Source organism: Branchiostoma floridae, chromosome 9 (assembly GCF_000003815.2).
Source record: "Branchiostoma floridae strain S238N-H82 chromosome 9, Bfl_VNyyK, whole genome shotgun sequence".
Classification (NCBI taxonomy): Eukaryota; Metazoa; Chordata; class Leptocardii; order Amphioxiformes; family Branchiostomatidae; genus Branchiostoma; species Branchiostoma floridae.
In genome coordinates this window covers 11,470,927-11,495,539 of record NC_049987.1, presented here as the reverse complement: position 1 = coordinate 11,495,539, position 24,613 = coordinate 11,470,927, and the positions used below count along the sequence as shown (strand labels likewise).

The window sequence follows — 24,613 nt, the reverse complement described above, 5'->3', positions numbered from 1 at the left end:
CCCAGCTGTATATCCACCCTATTTTGCACAATGGCTCCATCCACAATTAAAATGGCGGTAAATGGTTCGTGTGTCGTGACAATTGCATAGTTCGGTCTGACTGAGGAGGAAACTATTGCAAAGGAGGCTTCAATATGGCTCATAGGGGAAGCTCCGGTCTCTTAGAAGGTACCTAGTTAGACATTTCCTTGAATTTCGCTCTAATACTGTCAGTTTTAAGCCGCAAACGTTCTTTTTGTACGTGTTATGATTAGGCTTGCGCATGCTGCGCAACACGGTGTGACATGTTGCAAATCCGTCTGACACAAATCATATGAGGGAAAGTTCTTTCTCAGAAAATCTTCATGCATATTCTATGAAATCTATGTTGATCGCCAATAAATCTGTGAGGAAATAAATTGCAATTTGCCACATTGCATTTAATATTCTAACACAAGAAACGCTAGAAGAACCTTCTGTTTTGCATAATAATAAGTATCCACTAATAAGCAACAGGAAGTGACTCCCTAAGCCTTTGAATCCAAGTGTCCTTCAGGGAAAATCCTTGACAGCTGATTCGAAAAGATATGATTTGCATGCATCTTTAGGTAATCAATTTTTTTAACATCTGCATTCAGCTCTTCATTGGAATGTTGAATTAATTGCATCCCCTATTGAATTACATTCCCCACTTTTGTATGACCCAAAACAGTGGTGATTTTCACACCTTTACATTGAAATGCTTGTGACACCTAAAAAGTCTTATTATATCAAATGTAATCAAATCATATTATGTATATGATTTGATTATATTTGATAATTTCACTGGTTGTACTGTAAATTAACATACCAAGGAGGTTAAATCTTTTTAACCTCCTTGCTTGTGTGGCAAATAGACTTTACTATTTCTCGTCCAAGGTGGTAAACGGACTTCTAGGAGTCTCACTCTCCTCGCTCTTGTACTGGAGCGGTCTACAAGTCTAACCTAGGGTAGGATTTGACGCAAACACTTTCTCAACTCTCACCGTAACATCAAGGCTAAAACAAGGTGGATTTCCAAGTTTACATTCTCTTTATTCGGAACTCCGTACGATGTGTAACATTGTTCAACATCAAAGGCACGACGGAATACAACTGAGCATCAAGGCATGGCACAAACACAATACACATTGTCAATCTTAAACCTGGAATCTCTAACGAAAGGGGACCCTCCCAAAACAAAGCGAATTTAGTCAAGTTCTAGCCAAAACAAAGCGAATTTAGTTACAACAGCGCTCGTCAGAGATAGAACCGGCAACTCTTACCGAAGTGGTCAGTAGCTTGGAAGAGATGAACCGACGCTGTCTGAGATAGACAGCAAACGCGAAGTACACTAGTCATTTTAACGGATGAGTCAAATGTGCAAGCCGCCTCGGAGGAGCTCTCAGTGCCGCCCGATCGCCCGCCCGCAGGCGGGCGATCCGACGGAGCCAACCGTCTGGAGAAGTTCTTCAGGAAGGAGTCGAATCAGAAGAGAGAGAAGACAGCGAGGAACCCTACTTTTTAGCTCCAAGCTAGCATCTAATTTAGGAGGAAGCCAAACAGAATGTGTGATGATTGGACAGGAGTTTGGATTGAGGGCGGAGACACGCTGACTCATTTACATGTGTGACGTCATACAAGGAAGAAACTTTATGTAACGATCAGGGGGAGTTCCGTTAAAGATGGGGGAAGCTCCACCCAGGGGCGATTCACTAACTAAAGGCAATGGGCTTAAAGTAATGTCTGCTACATCATCCCGCCCCTACGGCCAATGATGCGTCCCTGCATCATACAACGTAACACCACAAAAACAATGTCGCAACACGTCGGATTACCAACAAGGAATGTCGTTATCTAGAAAACCATAAGTAAAATTAGTACAAAAATAAAACTATTGATAATGTCGGCGTTGTACAGAGGTAGTAAAACATTGGGAACAGTAAATATAGTGGGCGGTCCCCACTGCATGATCAGCGTACCATTACAGAACCAGTAGAGGTAACACACAAGTACATCATCTTTGAAGTTCAGCGGAATACAGAGTGTGGCAGGTAGTTAAAAAAAATGAATTAGTGGGCGGTTCCCACATGTGGTACAAAAGGCAATTAATGGGGTTAAGAAAAGAAAAGAAAACAACTTAACTAGAACATTTGGGATCTCATTAACTAAACAGTGAACAAAAAGTACACAGGTGACTAGTTGTCTACGTTGGAACAGAAAACAGACTACGAAACGTCTCCATAGCGGAGACCAAGGTAAAAGCCAGTAGGCAAATGACCTTGACCTACAATATTTACAATGTGGGAGAAGATGTTGTGACCCACAAAGATTTTGAAAAGAAACATTACCGAAAACATCGTGTCGTTTTATAAAAGGAGAAAAAGTTTTGGTGGCATTTTAAACGCATTTCAGTGTGTCCAAAGGGAATTCGAAAACGATATCTAGTTGTTCGGGATAAGAAAGTCGGTGAGCTAAAGAAAGAGGAAAAAATTTGGAGTGTCGTTAACCACTTTTCTTCATAGCCAAACGGAAAATAAGAAAATTTGTGGCCGCTTAAACATGAAACAAAACCGGCTGTTTGATCACAGTGTGCATGGAACATACCTAACATAATAAACACATGAAAAAGAATGCATTGAATGTTGTGAACGTGACCACAGGTAGTGCAGAGCAGAGGTGACGTTGGTTTTGGTCAACCTTGGGGCAGGTAGAAACACAGGGTTGGACCACAGGGGGTCACCAAGTGCGAGCCAGGACGGAGGAGGCAAAGACCCCACAGTTTCTCACTGACCTTGTGCAAATAAAACGACCATCGTCCTAGCGCTTCCTCAAAAGTTACACAAAGTCGAATAGGAGGCTGGGAAGCCAAAAGAGAAAAGAATATAAACTTATTTACAGCATATAAAAGAAACAGTTCGACTTTCAGATCAATTTGAAAAGAGAAATAAAATTTGAAATGGAAGGACACTGGACCTATGATTTAGATCCGGGGAACAATGATGATTTCATTGATCCTCAAATAGACAAGACATTGGGTCAAATAAAGGAAAACGGACCCGGGAAGCAATGACAAGGCCATTGCTTCTCAAACATAAAAACGATTGCTGGGACCTTGGCCTTTACGGAGCCAGTCAATCAAAAGAAAGAAATCTGACAATTGCAGAATCATAAACATGAAACATAAAAAGTGACCTCTCACAGGGGGGAAGGGGGAGGGAATAGAAAAAACCCTGGAGATTCACCCCGGGTGTCCCAAGACTACTCAGCCCCCTGAGAACTGAATGGCACATCGGCTTCGCGCCACATTCGCAGTGGAAGGCCTTGTAACGGGAAAGAAGGTACCGAGACACGTCGAACTGCGTCAAGCCGCCATCACTCATTATCTGTAACCGTCTACTCAGATTGTTCGGTAGCACAAGGGGAGTCAGGACTTGACGCACGCCTGATGTCTGCATGTGAGTTGGTGTTCGTTCGCGGTGAGGAACACACAACGTCAGGTGGGAAGTTGACGTCGGTGGACGTGTTGACTGGCAGCAGCGAGGTGACTGTCACAACGGTGTGTCGGCAGACTGTCAACGTCAGGTATCACGTGACGGTGTTGTAGTCGGGCACGGATGTGGAGGCGCAGTCCCAGCACGCAGATGGCAGAGTCTCACAATGACGTCAGGAGTGACGGAGGACTGGTGCCGGCGTGGCGGAGTTGTGGTGATGACGCGCCCAGCGTTGACGTGATGTAGGGACGGCAAGGTGGTCTTGATGTCAACGTGTCGTTGGAGGGCACCAGGCGATGGAATGGTCGTTGGTGGAACAGGCGTGGCGTAGCTGACGGTGATTCAGCACCCTGGTGTCTGGCATGTCGTCGTTGAGACAACATGGTGACGTATGGCGTGATGGTGTGACGTAGTGCGGGCGGCGTCGCCGTCGCGGTCCAGGTGACGTCCTGACGTCTGGTTTGACGGAAGACGACATGGTGAAGCTGGTGCGCCGACAACGGTGTGATTAGCCGGGTGTGATGACGTACCTGTTCATGGGCTTGGTGCAGACACGGAGCTGAACAGTCTGTATGGTGTGACATGATGACGAAGGTTGTACTGCTGGAGTCCACCCGAAGAATTGTGTGCTGAAGCAGGACGGCTACCGAGAATGAGTGACTTTGGCGTCGCATCGGGATGGCCCTGTGCTAACCCAAGGGACCACTGACTAATAGCGGAGGGGCTCTAACGTGCACGAAGGCCGAGCAGAAATGGAAACCCTCTTTTCCGTATTTAGACAGGCGCGGAAACAGTGACGCCAGTAGCCGCGCAGACTACCAATGTAATTACTTTGCCCAGCTTCGACAAAGACCCTTTATTTTGGATGGACGCGGGATTAAATACGTCCGGCTTCTACTCACGTTTTGGTCGCCCACCTATAATGGTACATCCAAAAGACACTAGAAACAGATGAACATTTCAAAATAAGATAAATTTGAGAGAGCGGAAGGGAACGGTATGCACATTAAAGGTCACGATTGAGAACTGCCGGACAAAAACACCAACGGAACCAGGCTCGACTCGGCCACCGGTAAGGTGCCCAAACGTTGTTCAACCTGAGAAAAAAAATACTGCACGGGGTGGTCGCCACAATCACAACAACAATACAAGTACATAAAACACAAACAAAATGCAAATACATGTCAATAAGGCACAATGGGTACAAAATTACAGTGTCTTTGGCAAAGAGTTCAAAATGTCCGTTTGAAAGTTGTCGTGGCTGCATGAAGAAGACGAACAGGATACTCCGTTGTCACGCACAGGATCCGGCGCCGACACTGACCCGAAGCGAATTATCGAAGATGAGTCACGTTCAAATGTCCGACATGACCGATGAATTGGTACGTTAGCACAATCTTAAGTTCGATGACAGTACCGTTACACAGGGGAACTTCGGAATGTTGCGGTCCAACAACGCGAGACGTAAGACACTCACAAATGTCCGGCGTGTCAAACTTGACGGCGACAGCACGTAACAGGTTGGGAATGGAGGTGATGCAAACATACTTAAGTCCGAAGTTGCACACCTGTTAACCCCTCGACTGGCATAACAAATGTCCGAACGCTCAGTCAGTTATGGTATCGTTATCGCTGTCGTCGCCGAACGCGTCAGCTGGAAAGACGAAGTCGGACAAGTACTTAGGGAGTCTAACTGGTCGCAGTGCGTGTGCGGCGAGCGGTTGTCAACGCGACGGGATCAGGGCACGGAGATGGCACTGGCGGCTCGGGAACTGATGACGAATCAGGAACCAGGGACTCAGGATTCGATGACATCACGGCAGGATCAGGAACAACCGGGTGCTCAGGATCTGATGACATCAGGACTGGACCAGGAAGCGCCGGTGTGTCAGCAGGCGACGGCGTGATGTCGGGCCCAGGAATGGATGCTGACTCAGGGCTGGCTGACGTCACCGACTGACCAGGGAGAGATGTTGCCCGCGCTGGCTCGGGGCTTTCTGCGGACACCGCCGGGTGGCTGGGGGTGGTGCCTACAGCGTTTGGCCGGTGTTGTTGACCTCACGGCTGCAGTCGTGTACCTGTACGACAGGGAGAGATGGAAAAGCGGGAACTTGTCCCGGGTCATGGGTGCCCCCGGTGGGGGTTGAACTGCGTCCACGCTCCGTGTCGGGTAGCGTCGCCCGGGTGGTGTAGAGTCGGGATCCAAACCTGTGAATTCGATGTTTGTTATGTCCTAAAACACTATCTATGGCGGTTTGTGCGGTCTGTTGTTTATTCTTAACCAAAGTAAAAATTTTGGGGGAATACCAACAGGGGTGGCCCAGGCCGTTGCCAGGCAACCCTGACGGACGGACGGGGCGGGGTGTTGGGACGGCGTGTCGGCCACGTGGAGTTCGCGTGCCGTTGCCATAGAGACGCCGGATGGTTTTCGGATGGAAAAATATGCAAGGCGAGTGGGATGGGCCTAGTACAAACACGTGGCCTCTTCGATGAAACAGACAGTCCGCCATTGCAATTGTCCAGGGACGACCTGGCCGGAAGGCCGGACGAGACGGCTATCTTCCAATTTGACACGCATTTGAGCCAGGCCTGGGAACGGTCAAAACGGGCACGCAGGATAACTTAGAACAACACCCGGTAAGTCCCACACTACTGAAAAGAAAGACTGTCTTAAATATATGCTGGGCGCTCTCACCACCAAATTAGGATACCAAGAAATTACAAAAATTTAAAAGGACTAAAAGAAACTGTTTGACGAAATCACACAGTAAAAGGGACTTCGCACTGGACGAATTTGCTGATACTTTAGCCTGAAGGACTAGAGTAGCATACAGATACGCTTCCATCACAACGGAAACAAATACACCGTACAAAATAAAAAGGAAATGACGAAACAACAAAACTAGACTCAAACCTGACGAGAAATGATTGAAAATTGACAATTTACTCTGACAACTAACAAGCAACTTTGAAAAACGGTGGGGGAGGGGGTTGCTATTGTCTGATTTGGAATAGCCAGCCCCACCGGAGAGATTGAGTTTCTGAGAACCCTCTAGAACTTTTCTACATCTGGAATCTCATGGTGTCTGGAAGATGAAGTTACAAGTTAATGTCCGTGGGCCGGATGGACGTGGTCATAGATCAGGGGACGGGGATTAATACTGTCAGATGTACAGATGGGGCGACCACCAAGGAACAAAAGGTGTTTGAGTCTTGTCCAGATGGTGTGGGCCATATGATATTCTGGAAGGCGTGTGAAAGAGCATCTTTCTGGTTTCCTCAGCACTTTTGATGACAAGTGGAACAACACAATTATCGGTACCCACACAAGCACACCGCCAAGGGATTACAAAAACGTGAGAATGTGCGCGGAGAGGTCCGAGCAGGTGTCTAACATTAATACGCCAATTTGCCATACATGAGTTAGCACGAAAACACAGCAAACAATTTTGACCAAGAAAACTGGGCAAACGAGGCAGTATTACAGGCCGACATAGATTAAATCAGAAACAACAACAACAATAAACTAGAAAATAAAACCGCAAATACTTAACTTATACTGCAAAAATCCTATCGAGCAAAAAACAACAACAACAACTTGTACAAAATTGCGGTAAGAAAATAAACTTTGATAAATTCGCAGCCCGAACTTACTGGGGTGCATAATAAAGTCAGCGTTACAACCACAAAAACTCGAAAGCCAAAACTCTAGATCTTACACAGTCAAAATTATTGAAAAACACACTCACACAGGATTCACAATTTGGACGAAAGAGCGAAATCGGAGAGACGAATTTTCACAGCCAACAAAATGCACGGGGTGAAGAACACAGTTGCAGTGATGGAACGGAAAATATACGTTGTGTGCGGGACGACGTGGGTCAACCTTCCAACCTTCCCCAAAACCCAAGTTCGAACAACAACAGTCAAAAGAAGAGAGTAAGTCCCGTCCCACGAGAGGAAACGGGGAGTGAATTTTCTCACAGACTAGTGTACTAAACGCACAAAATTACAACACAAACAAAACGAAGGCTCTCTTTTGAAACAAAACGTGCGAGAAAAAGTAGGGTCTTTATTCATGAGTAACTGAAACTTAGGGAGGTTCTCAAAATCAGGACAACGTTCTCAACATACCGGAAAACACAACTTTTATACGGTCAAACCCGCTCGAAATCAAACACACACAGAAACTCGAAAAACACAACACTATGATGTTTCAAGAACGCTCGAAAATAAACAGTTAACTAAACCAGGAAAAATTTGACCGACGAAAATAAATGGGCACACAAGTACTAGTTTTCTCAGTCTAGAGAGCCAAACGCAAGAAAGGCACAGAGATTAAAACACAGAACCACAGGGCAGACTCACACAGTAACAATCAAGGAACACAAGAAAAGGATGAGTTTAAGCTCTGCTAAAAACCAAACTATGGTATAACGACACTGAAGAACCTGAGAGTTTAGCCAGCTACACGGAAAGGGTGAGGGCAACTTCTGTGTAATACACAGAAACTGAGAGTTCGGCAAGCCTTTCGCACGCACGTAAATCTTTCCCCTTCACAAAAGTACAACAAAAACGGGCCGGATGGGGGTTCAATTTCGAAAATAAGAAACAGAAATAGGGAACAGCAATATAGGAAAAACACAGTAGAACCTGGCGGAACTAGGTCACACCAAAAAAACAACGACCACGTTGGAAAGTGACGAGAAAAACAAAACTTGCGGGTACAACGTATGAAAATGTAAGAGACTTGTATCACATAGAAAAGCCCACTTTCAAGTACTAGTAGGGGACAATGGGATAAAAAGACACAACTGTTAACCGTGCCGGGGCTCGGGGCAGGGCGGGGCCCGGCGGACGGAGGGGCCCCCGGCGGAACGGGTCCAGGTCTCCCCGACGGACAAGATAGGCGATCACGGTAAGTAAGATAAAGTGAAGATTTCACCGTACGAATTTGTTGAAACCCAGTAACGGGGTTCATTATCTTGGTAGAAATCATTTTCAGGGAGCGGAAGAACGGTTAAAAGGACGAAAAGGCGAAATTTGGTCGAGAAAGAAAGGGGCCCAGGACAGTGACCGGGCTGACCAACGTGTCCCCGGCGGGGAGGAGGGGAGCGTGACCCCGATGGACAGGCTAAGCCACCACGTTACGTGAGCTTAAGTGAAAATTCGACCGTACAAATTTAAAAATACACAGAGACGGGGTTCATTACCGTATAGAAAACATTGTCAAGATACAACAAGAAAAGATTTAACAGCGAAAAGCCGAAATTTGGACGGAAAAGTAAACGCACATGGCATTGGCCGGGCTGCAACCGTACGGAGTCAGAACAAGGACGGAATGGGATCCAGTCCGCCGGTGTGGGGACCATTGTGGCAAATAGACTTTACTATATCTCTCAGTCCTGGTGGTATACGGACTTTTAGGAGTCTCACTCTCCTCGCTCTTGTACTGGAGCGGTCTACAAGTCTAACCTAGGGTAGGATTTGACGCAAACACTTTCTCAACTCTCACCGTAACATCAAGGCTAAAACAAGGTGGATTTCCAAGTTTACATTCTCTTTATTCGGAACTCCGTACGATGTGTAACATTGTTCAACATCAAAGGCACGACGGAATACAACTGAGCATCAAGGCATGGCACAAACACAATACACATTGTCAATCTTAAACCTGGAATCTCTAACGAAAGGGGACCCTCCCAAAACAAAGCGAATTTAGTCAAGTTCTAGCCAAAACAAAGCGAATTTAGTTACAACAGCGCTCGTCAGAGATAGAACCGGCAACTCTTACCGAAGTGGTCAGTAGCTTGGAAGAGATGAACCGACGCTGTCTGAGATAGACAGCAAACGCGAAGTACACTAGTCATTTTAACGGATGAGTCAAATGTGCAAGCCGCCTCGGAGGAGCTCTCAGTGCCGCCCGATCGCCCGCCCGCAGGCGGGCGATCCGACGGAGCCAACCGTCTGGAGAAGTTCTTCAGGAAGGAGTCGAATCAGAAGAGAGAGAAGACAGCGAGGAACCCTACTTTTTAGCTCCAAGCTAGCATCTAATTTAGGAGGAAGCCAAACAGAATGTGTGATGATTGGACAGGAGTTTGGATTGAGGGCGGAGACACGCTGACTCATTTACATGTGTGACGTCATACAAGGAAGAAACTTTATGTAACGATCAGGGGGAGTTCCGTTAAAGATGGGGGAAGCTCCACCCAGGGGCGATTCACTAACTAAAGGCAATGGGCTTAAAGTAATGTCTGCTACACTTGTACTAAATGCAAATGCAAATGTATAACTTTGTTTGTTATTTGTAATCAAGTTATTTGTAATTTTTAAGCATGAAATGATAAGTCATGCATCATAAGAATAAAAATTTCCATTACAGTATGTAAAACAGGACGAAATTCAATGCGTGAAAGCTGACACTTGCAAATCTTGCTCCCTCCCCAGCTCTGGACACAAGCGCAGAGAGAGAAGACCAGGGCTATAGTGACCTTTTTGGCTTTGGAAACATCATTGATACTTCAGATGACTCTGATTATCCTGGAGACCCGTAAGTATCTTTGCAATGTTCCGAAGAAAAAGCCTCAAGGTGGGGGACTTAATGATGAAAATGTCATGACTCGAAAGTTTGAAGGTTTCAATTGTACAAGTTAATAATATGCATGTATGAAATAAGGTGTCAAAGAAATAAGAGTTTTAGAAAAAAACTGAAGTGAAATAAAATCACAAATGTTTCTCTGCACTTTTTATATTACATATAGCTAATGATACATTCAATGTATGTAAAAAAAATTAACGATTCATTTTTCTATTTTACAGTACTGAGGACACAGAAGAGGATGATGTTGTTTTAGTTGAGGAGACACCAGCTGAGGTCACAGGGCACAAAGTCACCAAACGTCCATTGGTAAGGCTGGACCAAAACAATAGTCTGTCTGCAAAATTTATTTTTATTATGTTACCTTCACAGAAGGGAACATATCTGTTTTTGCTTTGTTTCTTCTTCTTCTTCTTCTCCACACAAATAAGGTCAACGACCTGGACCAGACGGCTGTCACCATGGTAACCAGTAAAGTAGCAGGCACCATGTGGTGTTCGGTTACATAATGTAGCAAATGTCAGATCTAGAGAGGCTCGGGTCACTACATTTAGAAATGTGTTCAAATAAGAATGAACAAAACAGTTGCCAGTGTTAGACTACAACATGCGAAGGTAACATTCTGTATTTGCTTGCAAATATTACCTTTCTAGTTCTATCTAAATTGCAACAATGCAATACTGTGATCGTGTGTTTACATATGTGCATTGTAACCGCTTTTCTTATTTATTGTTTATTGTGCAGCTACCAGGGAATGCCCTTCATGATTGTACTGGATAGTTGGGTAGCCTTGGCTGTATGGCTACATGTAATATTTTTGTACGGCCAAGTAAATCAAATTAAATCAACACAGACAGCATTAATAATATCTAAAATTAGTAAAAAGCAAAACTGTGCATCCACATTATTATCTTCAATAAAAGGTTTGCATTGTATTGTATCCGTCTAGTGTGCTCAATGCAATTTGAAATTGTTGTTAACACTATCAAAAGTATAATAATGTTGCAGGTGTTGGATGGCCAGGGCAGTTCATACAGATAACAATAGATGCATTGCTACTGATGTTTTTTGTTGTTACTTGATATTTATGTGCTATGATGTTTTTCCCTACCTTCCAGGAATTCAAGGGAAGTTTCACAAAGGATTACAAAATTCCCAGGAAAACGACAGATTCTGAAGTTGTTGAAGCTTCCCCAGTGTTGCCAGACAAGGTTCAGCATTACTCCTCCCCTCTGTCTAAGGCTCAGTATCCTCCCTGCAATACCCAGTACACCCCCAGGACTCAAAACAGCCCCAGAATCAATGTGAAACTAATGACAGGCAAAAACACCTTTAATTCCTACAGAGACGATCAACAAGCACGTGTGAAGCATATGAATTCAGACTCTAACTGTTTCAACAGAGGGAACCATACACCCCAGAACAGCCAGAAACTATCTGTACATCTCCCTGCATTCCAAACTGTTGCTATGAAACCAAGGATTGTGGTGGATGGCCATCAGGTTTCTAGTACTGTACATGCGTCTTCGAATGCAGTGAAACATGGAGTGAACAGGAACAGTAGTAGTACTACTAGTGTGAATACAGAGGATTACAGCACTGATGTTGCAGGTAGTAGTGGTACCTCAACTGTTGTTACTGTGAGTGATACAGGGAACAGTTCAGGCTCGGACACTAGCGTCAGCCCCAGTGTGCAAATAAAGCTGCAACATGAGAAAGGTGAGACATTACTCTTTTTGTCAAAGGTAACTCTCCAAGCAGGATCATAGGCATATCAGTTCTGATTGATATGATTTGGGGAGATTTCTTTACTTATGTGTTGTAAATGTGCTGCTAAGATTTTGCTTGCAGTTTTTGTGTTCATGTTTTCCTTTGTACACACATAAAGTCATATACCAGGCCAACTATTTGTACAGCATTGATCTTTAGGGCAGATATCAAAGAAGGCCCAAAAAGACTCCATCCATATCTGAAATGTTGTTCTTGTTCAACAGGTCATTTGACTGGAGGGGAAGCTATCAGCACAGGGGGGCTGCAGGGAGGGGGAAGAGGCATGTTGAACAAGGGGCAAGCGGCTGCTAGAGGGGGTCAAGTGCGACGAGGGAGGGGAAGGCCACCATCAGCACTGAAAGGGAATGCTATGGGCATGAACATGCTGTCGTAAGTATGACTTGTTGGCCACCTATAAATCAGCACGATGCAAGAGCCAACCTCATCAAGTAGTTTCAAGTATCTTTAACAACCTGCTAGGAGTCCCAAACCTACACCACTATTTCCTGACAATAAAATGTTATTTGCCAACATAAAATCAAAACCTGTCATGTCCAGGATAAATATAGAAAATTTACATCTTCTGCTTTACTGCCAAAGTCAGCTGCTATTAATTATAGGCCCATGATAGGTGTTAATCTTCTCCTTTCCTAGACCTGCCCACGTGCCAAATATCATCACAATCCATCTAGATCTTCTTAAGGCTAAGCTGCTGACCACAAATGTCCAGAAGCACAAACACACAGACAGACAGAAAGACGCACACTAAAACAATACCATCCTTTCATAGAGGTACTGAATGGGAAGTTGATTCTGTAGACATTGTTGTGCATGAAGTCTTTTGCTGAACTCAGTGGTGTCTACTATGATTTCAGAAGTGCTTGTGTCGACTTGGGCGATCGTTGTGATGCTGATCAAACATCAGGAAGTTCATCTAGCTCAAACCAGAAAGGAGGACTGGGATTCCAGGAAGAGTTCTTACGGCAGATGAAGCAGAAGGCAGCAGCTGATAAGATGAGGAATGTTCTCAGCCCTCCGTGTCGCCTGGGTGCCTGGAAACATGCAGAAGTAGAGAGGAAAACTGTGATAAGGTTGGTCATGTATTGGGCTGTTTGTATTGTGTAGATATTTAAGTGTTGGAGATATCTCGTCAAGACACACTGTTTAATGAAGGTCTGTTGATTTTTGCTTATTGACTTTTGTTTGTTTGTCTTGCAGTAGTAGCACAGTAACCAGTACTACACAACTAAATGGTGAGGCCAGTCAGGGCACTCAGCAAGGTAGGACCGACGTGACTTCTGTCCGAACATTGAAGCTAACACATTGTACTGCAGTAGACTGGCTTGTCCTTTCATGTAACTCTGCTGATTTTCAAGTGTCAAGTAGCCAGTTTTTTTGTGAATGCCTTAAAGAGCTACATGTACTTACCAGTAGAATTCCTGATTTGGTCATTGATGAACAAAATATGATTGTATTTGGGACATGTTTTATTTTAGTGATTTTCCTGTATCCGTTCCATTCAGTTTCCAGAACAGCAGAGTTGGGAACAGAAAAGAAGGAGGCAGATTCTTCGGCAGATGGAGAAGAAGAAGAAGAGGTAAGGGTTCCAATCTTGTCTTTTCTGGACTGTTGCTGACTCTTGCATGTACTTCATATACATTGTTTTCACCTAGGAATGTTTTTAGGTATTGTATGTATCTCTTAATAGGACAACTTTCTGACTTTTCCCCGTCCTTTTTAAAGGCAGAGGACGAAGGTAACATCTCATTCTTGTGTAAGAACTGTGGAAACTCCACCTACCAACGTGACCGCTGCAACAGCTGTGGGAAGAACACCCTTCAGAAAGTGAGCACAAACCATGACCCCCTCAAGCCGAAAGCCCGCGCCCCTCTCTCCAGAAAGGGCATGCCGGCGACAAGCTTCTACAAGGACAAGATGGCCCGGTTTTCAAACATCTACTCCCCCGGAACAAGCACTGCTACTGTATCCCAGTCCAGGATCACAGCAGATACTAAACAGACTCAACAACGACTTTATCAACCAACTACAAGGCATAACACAAGGAATGCAGGCCGGCCTGTAGGGAGACCACGAGTGTCACAAAAAGGTGTGGTGTGGTGTTGCGATTCTTAGTTTTGAATTGTTTTAAGTAGTTTATCAGACTTATTAAGAATAGCATAGATATACTTGGTAGAAAATGTTTCTAAACTAAAGGAGGCTGCACAGGGCTCGAAATTCATTTTTGGGATTAGGTGCACTGGTGCACCCAGCTTAAAAAATTGCCCACTTTAAGTAATAACCTAATGATAAAACTTAGTTACAAGCTATCAAATTCTTAAACAACAGACATTTTTATTAACTTTCTAACACTTAGATGTCAAGAATATGATGTACATGTATACCAAGTATACTTTGATATCTTTACATACATAAACCTAAGAAAATAATTGGGTGCACAGCTCCAATTTTGGGTGCACCTGGGTGCACATGCACCCAGTATTTCGAGCCCTGCTGCATTATGGCTGCAAAGCCTTGTCCTCACTCTGGCATCAGTCTTCTTTTTTTGTAGATTAAACAGATTGAAGGGCAATAGGGAGAAATTGCAGGTGTTATTTTTTTCATTTCAAGGGTTCACATGATCAAAGGTTTTTTTTCTGAGGGTAAGATAATGTAATTCAATTGTGAGAATTCCCAACTTTGTTTCCCGCTTCCAGTAGTTCCGGAAGTTGTGCTGATCAGTGATGATGAGGATGAGCCACCCAAACCTGCTGTCCAACCGGAGCCCAGCCCAGCATCTCAGCCCAGCTCCCGTCCCAGCACCCCCGTACCTGAACCTGACACTGGACATGGGACTCTACAGGTAAGCACTGGGGGCTGTGGGCAGCCATTATGGATAAAATCATCTGTGTTCGACAGTTTCACTTTAAAGGGATGTTACAATCACTACGAAATGTCATGTACCATATAAAGATGTGGCTACTATGGAAGATCTATTATGGTGCTTTTCTTTACCTGCAAAATATGAAGAGCATGCAAAATAGAAGTTGTTCAAGCAACTGGATATGATTTTGGAAACAGACATTTCAGTTAGCATCCACTATCTTTTGTCAGTGGCACTGAGGAGATCTTGTTGAACAGCAGGTTTTAACAAGATGTCTGAAACATCTGACTGTTTACAAAATAGTTTCCATTTGTATCTGTATCTATATAGCTAGTATTACTGCCCTTTGGCGTAAGTCGTTTCAGTATATCTTATTACCTGGATGTCTAACCTTGTCAAGTTGAACGTAAATACAAAGAACAGCAGACAGCTTTGTACTGAGCACCTGTGTTGACAGGACTCCACATCAGAAGTGGACTCAACTCAACACAAGGAAGTTCCAGAGACACCAGTGACACCAAAAGTGACACCAGTCAAGGCTTTCATCACTGGAAACAAGACCGCCAAGTTTGATATCCGTGCCATTCGGATTGGATCCCGCCTGATTCAGCCCTGTGAAGTTGTCACCAGTATAGAGAAAGGCATCAGTTTAAAGGTGGAAGGTAGGATTGACTTGATGCAGGATTCTTAAAAACTGTCGGGAACCGACTTTGTTGGTGTCCCTTCCTTTAGTTCTTCTCATGGCCATGCTTCTAGTTACATGTAGTTAGGTAAGGATTTTACCTTCAGTTGGTTTCAAGTATTGGGTGTTACCTTTTACATGTCATTCTGACAAGTTCTCCCATGCATTTACCTGTCTCCTTATCTTTAAGTAAAAGCAGCTTTATTAGTTTCTTCATGGTTTCTTTCATGTCAAGGCTATTGGAAACCCAAACAGTATTTTGTAACAAAATTTATCACATTTAATAGTTTTTGAATTCAATATCTGTGATTGTTTGTTTTCTGTTAGACCACACTGTGGAGCTCCAGCAAAACGACATTGTGCAGAGTGTGGCCCACTTCGGCAGCAACACACCATTCATCCAGCTGTGCGTCACACCCAAGATCGGCCTAGCTTTACGCAGTCGGTTACGCTTCAAGAAGAAAGAAGGATTGGACTGGTTTGATCCTGGCAGTTCAGGTAAGATACGTAAAATGCAACGCAGTGTATCCCATATCACTCACGATAACAGTGTACTATGGAGACAGAGAGTTATGCAGAACAGTACAAAATGTTAAGGCGTACTGATTCGTGGAAACACACATTCCAGTACAACATGGGCCAGAAGTGGGGAAAAGTTGATGTCCTAAAACAAAAAATTGTAAGAGCCTGTGAATTTCAATATCCGGATTTGGTGTTCAAACTTTTGACAGCAGCGGATATGGCCCATTTCACTCATATGGAAGCTTGTGTGATACAATTAGAGATCTGTGTGATATCGTATATGATATATCAGGGCTGGAAATACTGGGTGCATGTGCACCCAGGTGCACCCAAAATTAGAGCTGTGCACCCAATTATTTTCTGTGGGTGCACAGGGTGCACCCAAATATTTTCATAGGCTTATGTATGTTAAGATATCAAAGTATACTAGTATACATCATATTCTTGACATCTAAGTGTTAGAAAGATAATAAAAATGTCTGTCATGGTACTTGTTTAAGAATTTGACAGCTTGTAACTAAGTTTTATTATTAGCCTTTTCTGACATTCTACTTAAATTTATGTGGTGAATTTTTTGGTTTTTGGTGCACCCAATTTTTTTAAGCTGGGTGCACCAGTGCACCTAATCCCAAAAATGAATTTTGAGCCCTGCATATACAGGTCCAAATTGACTGCAATTATTATTGTTTTTTTCGTACTCTTACATCAGATATCAGAGCAGATGTCATGAAAGAAAGCAAGTTTGTGTATCCTCAGCAAATGAGTAGATATTAAAGTACAAATGTATGAAAGTAAAAGTGAAATGGATGTGTCAATCAAGTTCAGCTATTCTTTCATTGGTCATGATAAAGGTTATGATGTGTGTTTCTCCCTAGATGCTAGTGAGAAGTACATCCTCCTGCTCCTCCATGCACCAGTCCCCCCAACTCGGGCTGATGTCATCAGGCAGCACCTGCAGACCTTCTCATCACAGCATGGGTTTGTAGAGGTGGAGGACAAGGAGAAGGCCAACAATATTCTCATGGCGCTGGAGGTCAAAGAGCCATTCCAAAAGGTAGGAGAAGCATTTGCATTCATCAAGCACATTACAGGCATATTTGCTGGATAGTTTTAAAGAACACTTGAAGCTAGATGTGCAAAGTGTAATATAACTAGCTTTTACAGTGCTGTGTGCCTGCAAAGCTCTTGTGATATGCTATACTATTACTGTCTACATAGACACAAATATGGATTGTACTGGCATCTGTAGTGTTTTCTATCTACACAATCTAATCCCTTGTCTAACACTCTGTAGTAACCATGCAGCAGTTGGAAATTGTGCCCAACTGTTCTCTAGCTTACAAAGCTACTGACCAAAGTTTGCATGACTTTTGTGCGCTTGAAACATCTGTTGCTTGCTGTCTAGAGTTATGCTAAATACTCAGGATCACTGCAGCATCACCTATGAATCTGTAAAGAATTTTCTTGAGGAGCGTATTATGTACAGTGTGTTTTCTGGCCATTCTAATAGTCTTGTAGTTTTGTACAGTGGTGATGCCATATATCTTCTCTGCCTGTGTGCTGTGGTTGAAGTGTTCTTTCTCTACTCTCTCCTCCAACATCTTTTTATTGAACAGTCTGAGAAAACCACTTTCATAACTACACAGTCAGTGCTGGCCAAACAGGACCCATCCACCAGCTACAAGGCCACATCTACCGAGGCCCAGACACCATCCCCGACACCCCACAGGCCATCTACAGAACCCAGGAGATCGTCCACTTATGCCAGATCCAGCCAGGGGAAGACCATTAATGAACACAGGGTGTCCCTACCAGAAACGAGTAGTAGATCAAGCTCCCCTGCATGTCGTGATCATGAGGAGGACGACAGGGATGGTTTTGTTGGGCCTATCCAAAAGTGAGTTGTTTTAAACATTCTTGAAGTGGTATACATGTATCTTCAGACAACTGCATGTCTGTACACCCAAAGTGCTTTTTTTCAAGTCTTTTGCAAGTCTGGAAGACATTTATTCTTAACACCCACTTCATTGTTAGTATGTACCAGAACTTAACTGTCTTTTATCCCTCCCACCTTTAGGCTGATGGTGTATCCCCCACCCCCTGCGTCTGGTGGTATCACCGTGACAACAGAGGACCTGTGGTGTCTGAGGGATGGAGAGTTTCTCAATGATGTCATCATAGACTTCTATCTCAAGTGAGTGGCTTACTCTTAGACTTATATCTACATGTACCTCATTCTGTGTAATATCTCTCTTGTGAACTACGTCTTACTTTTAGGTACTTTTTGTTCATGATAAGCATAAAACAATGATATCTTCTAGCCTAAGGGTAATTGAGTATTTGTAATTTTTCTATAGACACATTTTATACATCATACTTAGAACATTTTCAAATCTGTCAGGTTTCTTATCAATAACATCATTGATAGGGCAATGACATTATGTTGCAATATTAGACTTTACATTCGTACACAAAATAAAGCACTTACATGTACCAACAAGCTTTCGATCAGTCCTCTGATTCTTATCAAGTTGAAAGGACCCAAAGCCTATGTCACACATCCAGACAGGAAGTGTTACGTCAGCAATGGGTCAACAGTGCTTGGAAGTCAGTATCGGCCCCTGTCTAAGTTCAGGGAAGGTTGATACCAAAGCTTACCAGTGTGCTCTTGTTCCCTCTCTTTTATAGGTACCTGATGAACACTGTCCTGAGTGAAGAGGACAGGAAACGTACTCACATCTTCAGCTCCTTCTTCTACAAGCGGCTGATGCAGAGGGACCATGTAAGAACCAGATCTGAGGACAACATGCACTCTACGTAAGTTGGAGATGATGCATGCAATCTACCGTAAATCCATTCATTTTCACAATACTTTAAGTTCACAGTCAAAACAATACCCTAACTCTAGCACCAAAACACTTATTGCAGTGCCATGATTTTGTTATGAAGATTCAACCTCAAAACAAGGGAAATGAAACCACTGAAAACATTTTCCTATCTACAGTATTTTCCACTGTATCAACTCACATCTTCCTTGTAGTTCATATGTCTTTATTGAAGTGTTATGAATTTTTCATGATGAAACTTCCACGTTCCATTCCCCAGACCTATTCACAGGAGACACAGTCGGGTGAAGACTTGGACGAGACATGTCGATCTGTTCTCTAAGGACTTCGTCATCGTGCCCATCAATGAACAGTAAGTCTATCTGTAGACATAAACACAATTTGCATCCCTCAGACTTTTTACTTTCAACCATTTAACTCATCTTTGAACCTTAGTGAAGAATTGACATTTCAAACACCAGTGATATCTTTTCTCCCTGCACTAGTGCCCACTGGTACCTTGCAGTTGTCTGTTTCCCCGGCTTAGACAAGGAGGATCCACATCCGACATTCGTGCCCCGGCTGACCCGACCTCCAACCCCTGACCTCGATCCTCCCACCCGACCTTCAACCCCTGCCTCAAACCCAGAACAAACAACACAACAGTCCACGGAAGAAAGCGGGTCTAGTGCACAGCAGAGTTCACAGGACACAGCAGAGGTCACAAGTGAGCAAAGGTCGCAGGTGAAAGGTCACGACACAGCATTAGCCTCATCTCAATCATCTGTGAGGTCATCTGAAGGTCAGGAAGACGATGATAGCTCGAGTTCACAGGGATCTATTACTAAAGGTAAGCAGGTTCTAACGCAGTGATATCATTCATATTTATTTAGTTGTACAAATACTGACATAAGAACTTACATAAACAAGAAGTCAGATATGTCTTTCGCACATTTACTGTTTCTTTCCCATTGTGCATTGAAGAATATCATTAATATTACTGCTTGCTATGGTTATGTTATTCCCTTACCGTTTTCATTGTTTAGACATTAAGCATCTCAATCTTTTATTTATTCCACAGGCATACAGACAGAACCTTTGACAAGAGAACAGATAGAAGCAGCATTTGCCAGCCAAATAGTGGAAGAGGAAAGAATTGCATCTCGGCAGTCTCCAAGAAAATGCTACGAAACTATGGAGAAAGTCTCCCTCAACCCAAGACGCTCCCCACGGAAATGTGCTGATGCTGCTAGCAGCTCCTTAGATTCCACGTCTCAGTCTTCACAACAGTCTTCTCCCAGCAAAAGGAACTCCCCAAGGAAGAAAAGTGAAGAAAGTCTGAATCAGGATTCTAGACACTTTATTGATGAAGTAAAACACAGTGTTATCCAGTCTGCTACATCTCCAAGGAAGAAGTTGAAGTTCCCTGATGCAGAGCAGGACAGAAAGGGTGATGAGGAGAAGATGGATGTTGATCAGGACCAGGAAGAATTGAGTGAAGAAGGGAAGAATAGCATGGAGACAGATGAGAGAAGAGCTGAAGCAATGCAAGGAGAACCAATGGAAACAGAGGATAGAGTTGGAAGGGAAGTAAGTATTATGATGATATTTGTTATGATGATCCATGAATAATTTCATCAGGTTGGCAATTGCTCATATAGTAAGGTTCTTGAAGCACAATCAAGATAGTACTCACTTCCAACGTTTCGTTTTTTGTCATACATCATCATCAGTGTTAGAATGACTGTTGTTATGATGATATTTGTCGAAATATAATGCAGGGCTCGAAATACACTTTTCAGTCAACTTGCACCTGTGCAAGTTAAGCCAAAGGTAACTTGCACCAAAAGAAACTTACTTGCACAACCCAAAATAGTGAACTTTTAACCCCTTATCTCCTCTTCTGAAAATTTGCAAATGTACGTGTCTGAGTAAATGGGGATACATACCGGTAAAGACCACATGTTTGGATGTTTTTCCGTAGCATATTTTATTTTTGGTTTGAAATTGTACAAACTGTTTCATAAAAACTGTGAATTTAGCCTCAATTAAAGACAATTCAATGTCTACAACTCGATAAGATCCATAGATTTCTTCTGGACTCGAGTGACATCCATCACAGTAACTATTCTTAAGCATCTTCAGAATGAAGTGGTAGAACAACTCAATACAATACATATAACTGGAAAAACCAGTTGAACATATTAAAGTCACTAATTAGTATGCAAATGTAACTCATATGCAAATCAAGGTAAGACAGCACCATAGTAATCATTAGCATTGTAGAGATGGATTTGTCTAAAATAAATAGTTTACCTGGATGTCTAACCAAATTTAGAAATAACAAATTTAGGCTTTTTCTTATTCAGTGTTATCTTCTTTTACCTTTCAATGACAGACAATATTCTCGGTGTGTGTAAGCTTTTTCTAATGTCAGGTATTAGAGGACAAAAGTAACTTGCACTGGTGCAAGTTTGGTCTAAACTTACTTGCACCACACCAATTTTACTTGCACAAACTTGCATATGCATGTGGTATTTCGAGCCCTGTAATGTTACATGAGATAACAACGGAAATGTAAGATTATAATCTGTTTTGGTGTATTTGGTTATTGCCTGACATGGAAACAAAGAATTGCCTTTCAATGTCATTTCTGTTCCTCCAATCATGTAGACACCAGCCAGTGCAATAGACACAACCCGGTCACAAGATCAGTCCATGATGGATGACTCTGCCTCTGACCAATCAGCATCTGCCATGTCAGACCAATCACTGCCAACCATGTCCATCAGAAGAAGGTAATGTCATGTTGTTGCTGTGATAATCACAAAGTTTCTATCACTTTGTTTTTGTCATTAGCCTTCCTTGACTTTAATCAACTTGAAGAATTTAATTAAATACTAGTAGATAAATTTGATCTGTAGATGTTAGCAGTTTTTCCAAAGATATTTCTTTAATGAAGCATTTTTTCTTCCCCAGACCTTGCATCCTCCTCTTTGACTCTCTTAGAGGACCAAGGAGAGCGCATGTCATGAAAAACCTCAAAGAGTAAGTTATCTGTGTTCTGTACTAGCAAAAATGACTGGCTTTGACAGTCTGTACTTAGTATCTACTACTTTCTATAAACAATGATAATGAACTGGCCCATTTGAAATATAAATATAAGTGCAACTTGAATAGTCTTAATTAGTGTTGTTTCAAACACAGGTACCTGACAGTAGAATGGGAAGTCAGAAAAAAAGACCAGCCCAAAAGAGAGTTTAACAACATGAAGGGAGCTAACCCTAAGGTACCCCAGCAGACCAACTACAGTGACTGTGGAGTCTTCCTGCTGCAGTATGTGGAGACCTTCTTCAGTGTAAGTCTGCTGTCTCCTTTTGTTTAAAGCTTGTAATTCACTCCATCTCTCCATCAGGTTTACTGTCTGTTGTTCCCCATCTTGCAAGGATTAAACATGCTTGCATATAGATGCAATGTCTTGATAGCAGACTGCTAGTGGCCTCTATTCTAAGGGATAACACGATGTATATTAAAAAGAAGAACTCTTCCCTTGTTGTTAACTGTTGTTGTACAGATATTCTAGAATGTGATACAGTACAGTACATTGTAGCACAGTCGAGATATTTTAAAGGAAAAATCTCTAATCTTTTGACACTCATACATCATACATTTATGTCTTTTGCATTGTGTATGTGGCTTAAAGTTTAATAACTTTGTATCAACCAATCTAGAACCCCATCCAGGACTACTCCTTCCCTCTGAGTGGCCTGGAGCACTGGTTCTCCAGACAGAGGGTGAAGAGGAAACGATGGGAACTGCAGGGGCTCATTCAACAACTAACCGAAGAACAGAGCGACAAAGGAGATGATAAAACATAGAGACAGAATGTGCATGGTTGATGAAGAAAAGGAGCCAAAAGATATTTTCATGCACATTAAGAAAGGAGTAGAAAGAAATCATACAAAAAGTTAGCTGGCTGCAGTATAAGTTTCATCTACAACATTAGGTGATGCAATTTTCAGCTGAAAACTTACTTTACCTCAATGTTATGTTATGTCGAGAAAGATATGTGGCTATGCTAAAGACAATTACATTACAGGCAAATATGGATGAATTTCCTGCAATATTTCACGAGAAAGACTTTTTTCTGTAAAGTTCTATTTCGCCACTGGTGTACTCTATAAAGTTGTTTAGTAGCCTCCATTGAAGAAACTTGTTGCCTTAGATTGTTGATGTGTTTAAAGTAACCATGACTAATGCTCTATAGACATCTAAGCATCTTCATATGCAAAACTCACCAAGTTGACCAGTTAACCTTGTTATTTCCATTGTTCAAAATATCTTAGGATTCTAGAAGGTAAGGGTGCCATTCCTTAGAAATGATAGTAGAAATGTAGCCAAACTTTGTGCCTTGTCCAAAGCTGCTTACATGGTCTTGACTTCATACAACACTTGTACAGTGTATTTATCCCTGCAATGTTCTAGGACTGCAGTTATTGTGAATACAAATAAAGAAGCCATGGATGGATATGGAGATGATACTCTAACAGTTATCTGTCATTTATTTGTACTAAGTCCATGCTGTAGAGTTGTAATTGTCTTACATTTTTTTTTGGGGGGGGGGGGTCTATACTTCTATAATACCCTCTTTTTATGAACTGTCTTTATTTTCAATGTTTAATTTAAGGTCAGCCTGAATTCTCCTTATTTACAGACCAGTTATTATGTAGACTTTATTTGTTGCAATACATTTGTTATGTATTTCAATATAGGTGTGAATTATTGACATAAAGGTCGTACTGGGAAGCACATTACACAAACCTTTGTTTGGATTGTAAGGAAGTTAGCATTAGTTTGTCTCAGCATGTAAATGATATTCCACGGTGAAACTTTATCAGCTATTGGAAGCTTTTAGAACTAGCCTTCAACAAAGCAGTTTTGGGACCAATGTTTTTATTAGCCATGATTCTTGTGCCACTTACAGTTTCCAATAAGGAACAAAAGATATAGGCCAAGTACAATGAAATGTAGTTAACTCCTCTGTTGAATCATGCTCATTTACTTGAATGCATGTCACAAACTTGCAGTTTCTTGTAGATTGAAGTTTACCTGACTGTACTGATCAGAGACTATTTGCTATCTTTCTATACCTTGGGTTGATAATTACACGTACAAGTCCCAGAATCCCAACAATGATACATATTTACATCGCACATGCAAAGGAAGTGGTCCATGCATTTCTGTATGGTTTCCTTTCATATGTGCATGCAGTGTTCTTCACACAAAGCATTCTGTCACTATCAATCGTTTATCTTAAAATTACAAGTAGACCAGATTTATGTTAGTTACTGGCTTCTCTGTGTCGTCATTAATATTAAGTTTTCTTCATCTTGTTACCTTCTACCTTTCGTAGAACCTTTCAAATGTCTAGGAATGATTTTCTTTCAATCGGTGATTGAAAAAAGTATTGCTGTTAACATTATTAAAGCCCAGTAACATAATGTCTGATGTCCAAGATGTTAAAGATGATTATGAAATGAGAATAAAATCTTATGAAGAAACTCATACAGTTCATTCATCTGTTTTCTAAGGTTTGTCTGTTGAGCCACCACTTTGGTAAGTTCTTTGTCACTAGATTTCTGGAGCGCACACACACGTCACTCCCAATCATGCTATGTTTGCCCGCTCGGAATATTCCTCTGCCCTTCATCCGTGTAACATTTAAAGGTCCTCGCGGTAAATACCAGTACGTGTGTTGAAAGCTTTGCCTAGATTCTGAGATACATCGCCAGATGGCGTATATACTCGGAGAACAGTAGTGCATTTTTGAACATGTATTAGTGT

General features: G+C 42.5%; 1 protein-coding gene across 3 annotated transcripts; it reads left to right on the top strand.

The window, feature by feature from the left end:
- Window positions 1–24,323, top strand: LOC118423139 (sentrin-specific protease 6-like). 3 transcript variants are annotated; one of them, XM_035831143.1, is made up of 23 exons: window positions 1–168; window positions 9,939–10,041; window positions 10,311–10,398; window positions 11,208–11,808; window positions 12,084–12,249; window positions 12,735–12,950; window positions 13,078–13,139; window positions 13,383–13,456; window positions 13,603–13,966; window positions 14,577–14,719; window positions 15,198–15,402; window positions 15,750–15,920; window positions 16,820–16,998; window positions 17,561–17,841; window positions 18,022–18,138; window positions 18,633–18,761; window positions 19,050–19,142; window positions 19,276–19,619; window positions 19,851–20,359; window positions 21,443–21,567; window positions 21,749–21,817; window positions 21,977–22,127; window positions 22,501–24,323. In XM_035831143.1, the coding sequence occupies exons 1-23, from the start codon at window positions 135–137 to the stop codon at window positions 22,645–22,647; spliced, it is 4,371 nt and encodes a 1,456-aa protein (XP_035687036.1). In that variant the 5' UTR covers window positions 1–134; the 3' UTR covers window positions 22,648–24,323. The 3 variants fall into 3 exon arrangements, with proteins under 3 accessions (XP_035687036.1, XP_035687037.1, XP_035687035.1); XM_035831144.1 differs by having other exon boundaries at window positions 14,574–14,719; window positions 17,591–17,841; XM_035831142.1 differs by having other exon boundaries at window positions 14,574–14,719.
- The last annotated feature ends 290 nt before the right edge of the window (window positions 24,324–24,613 follow it).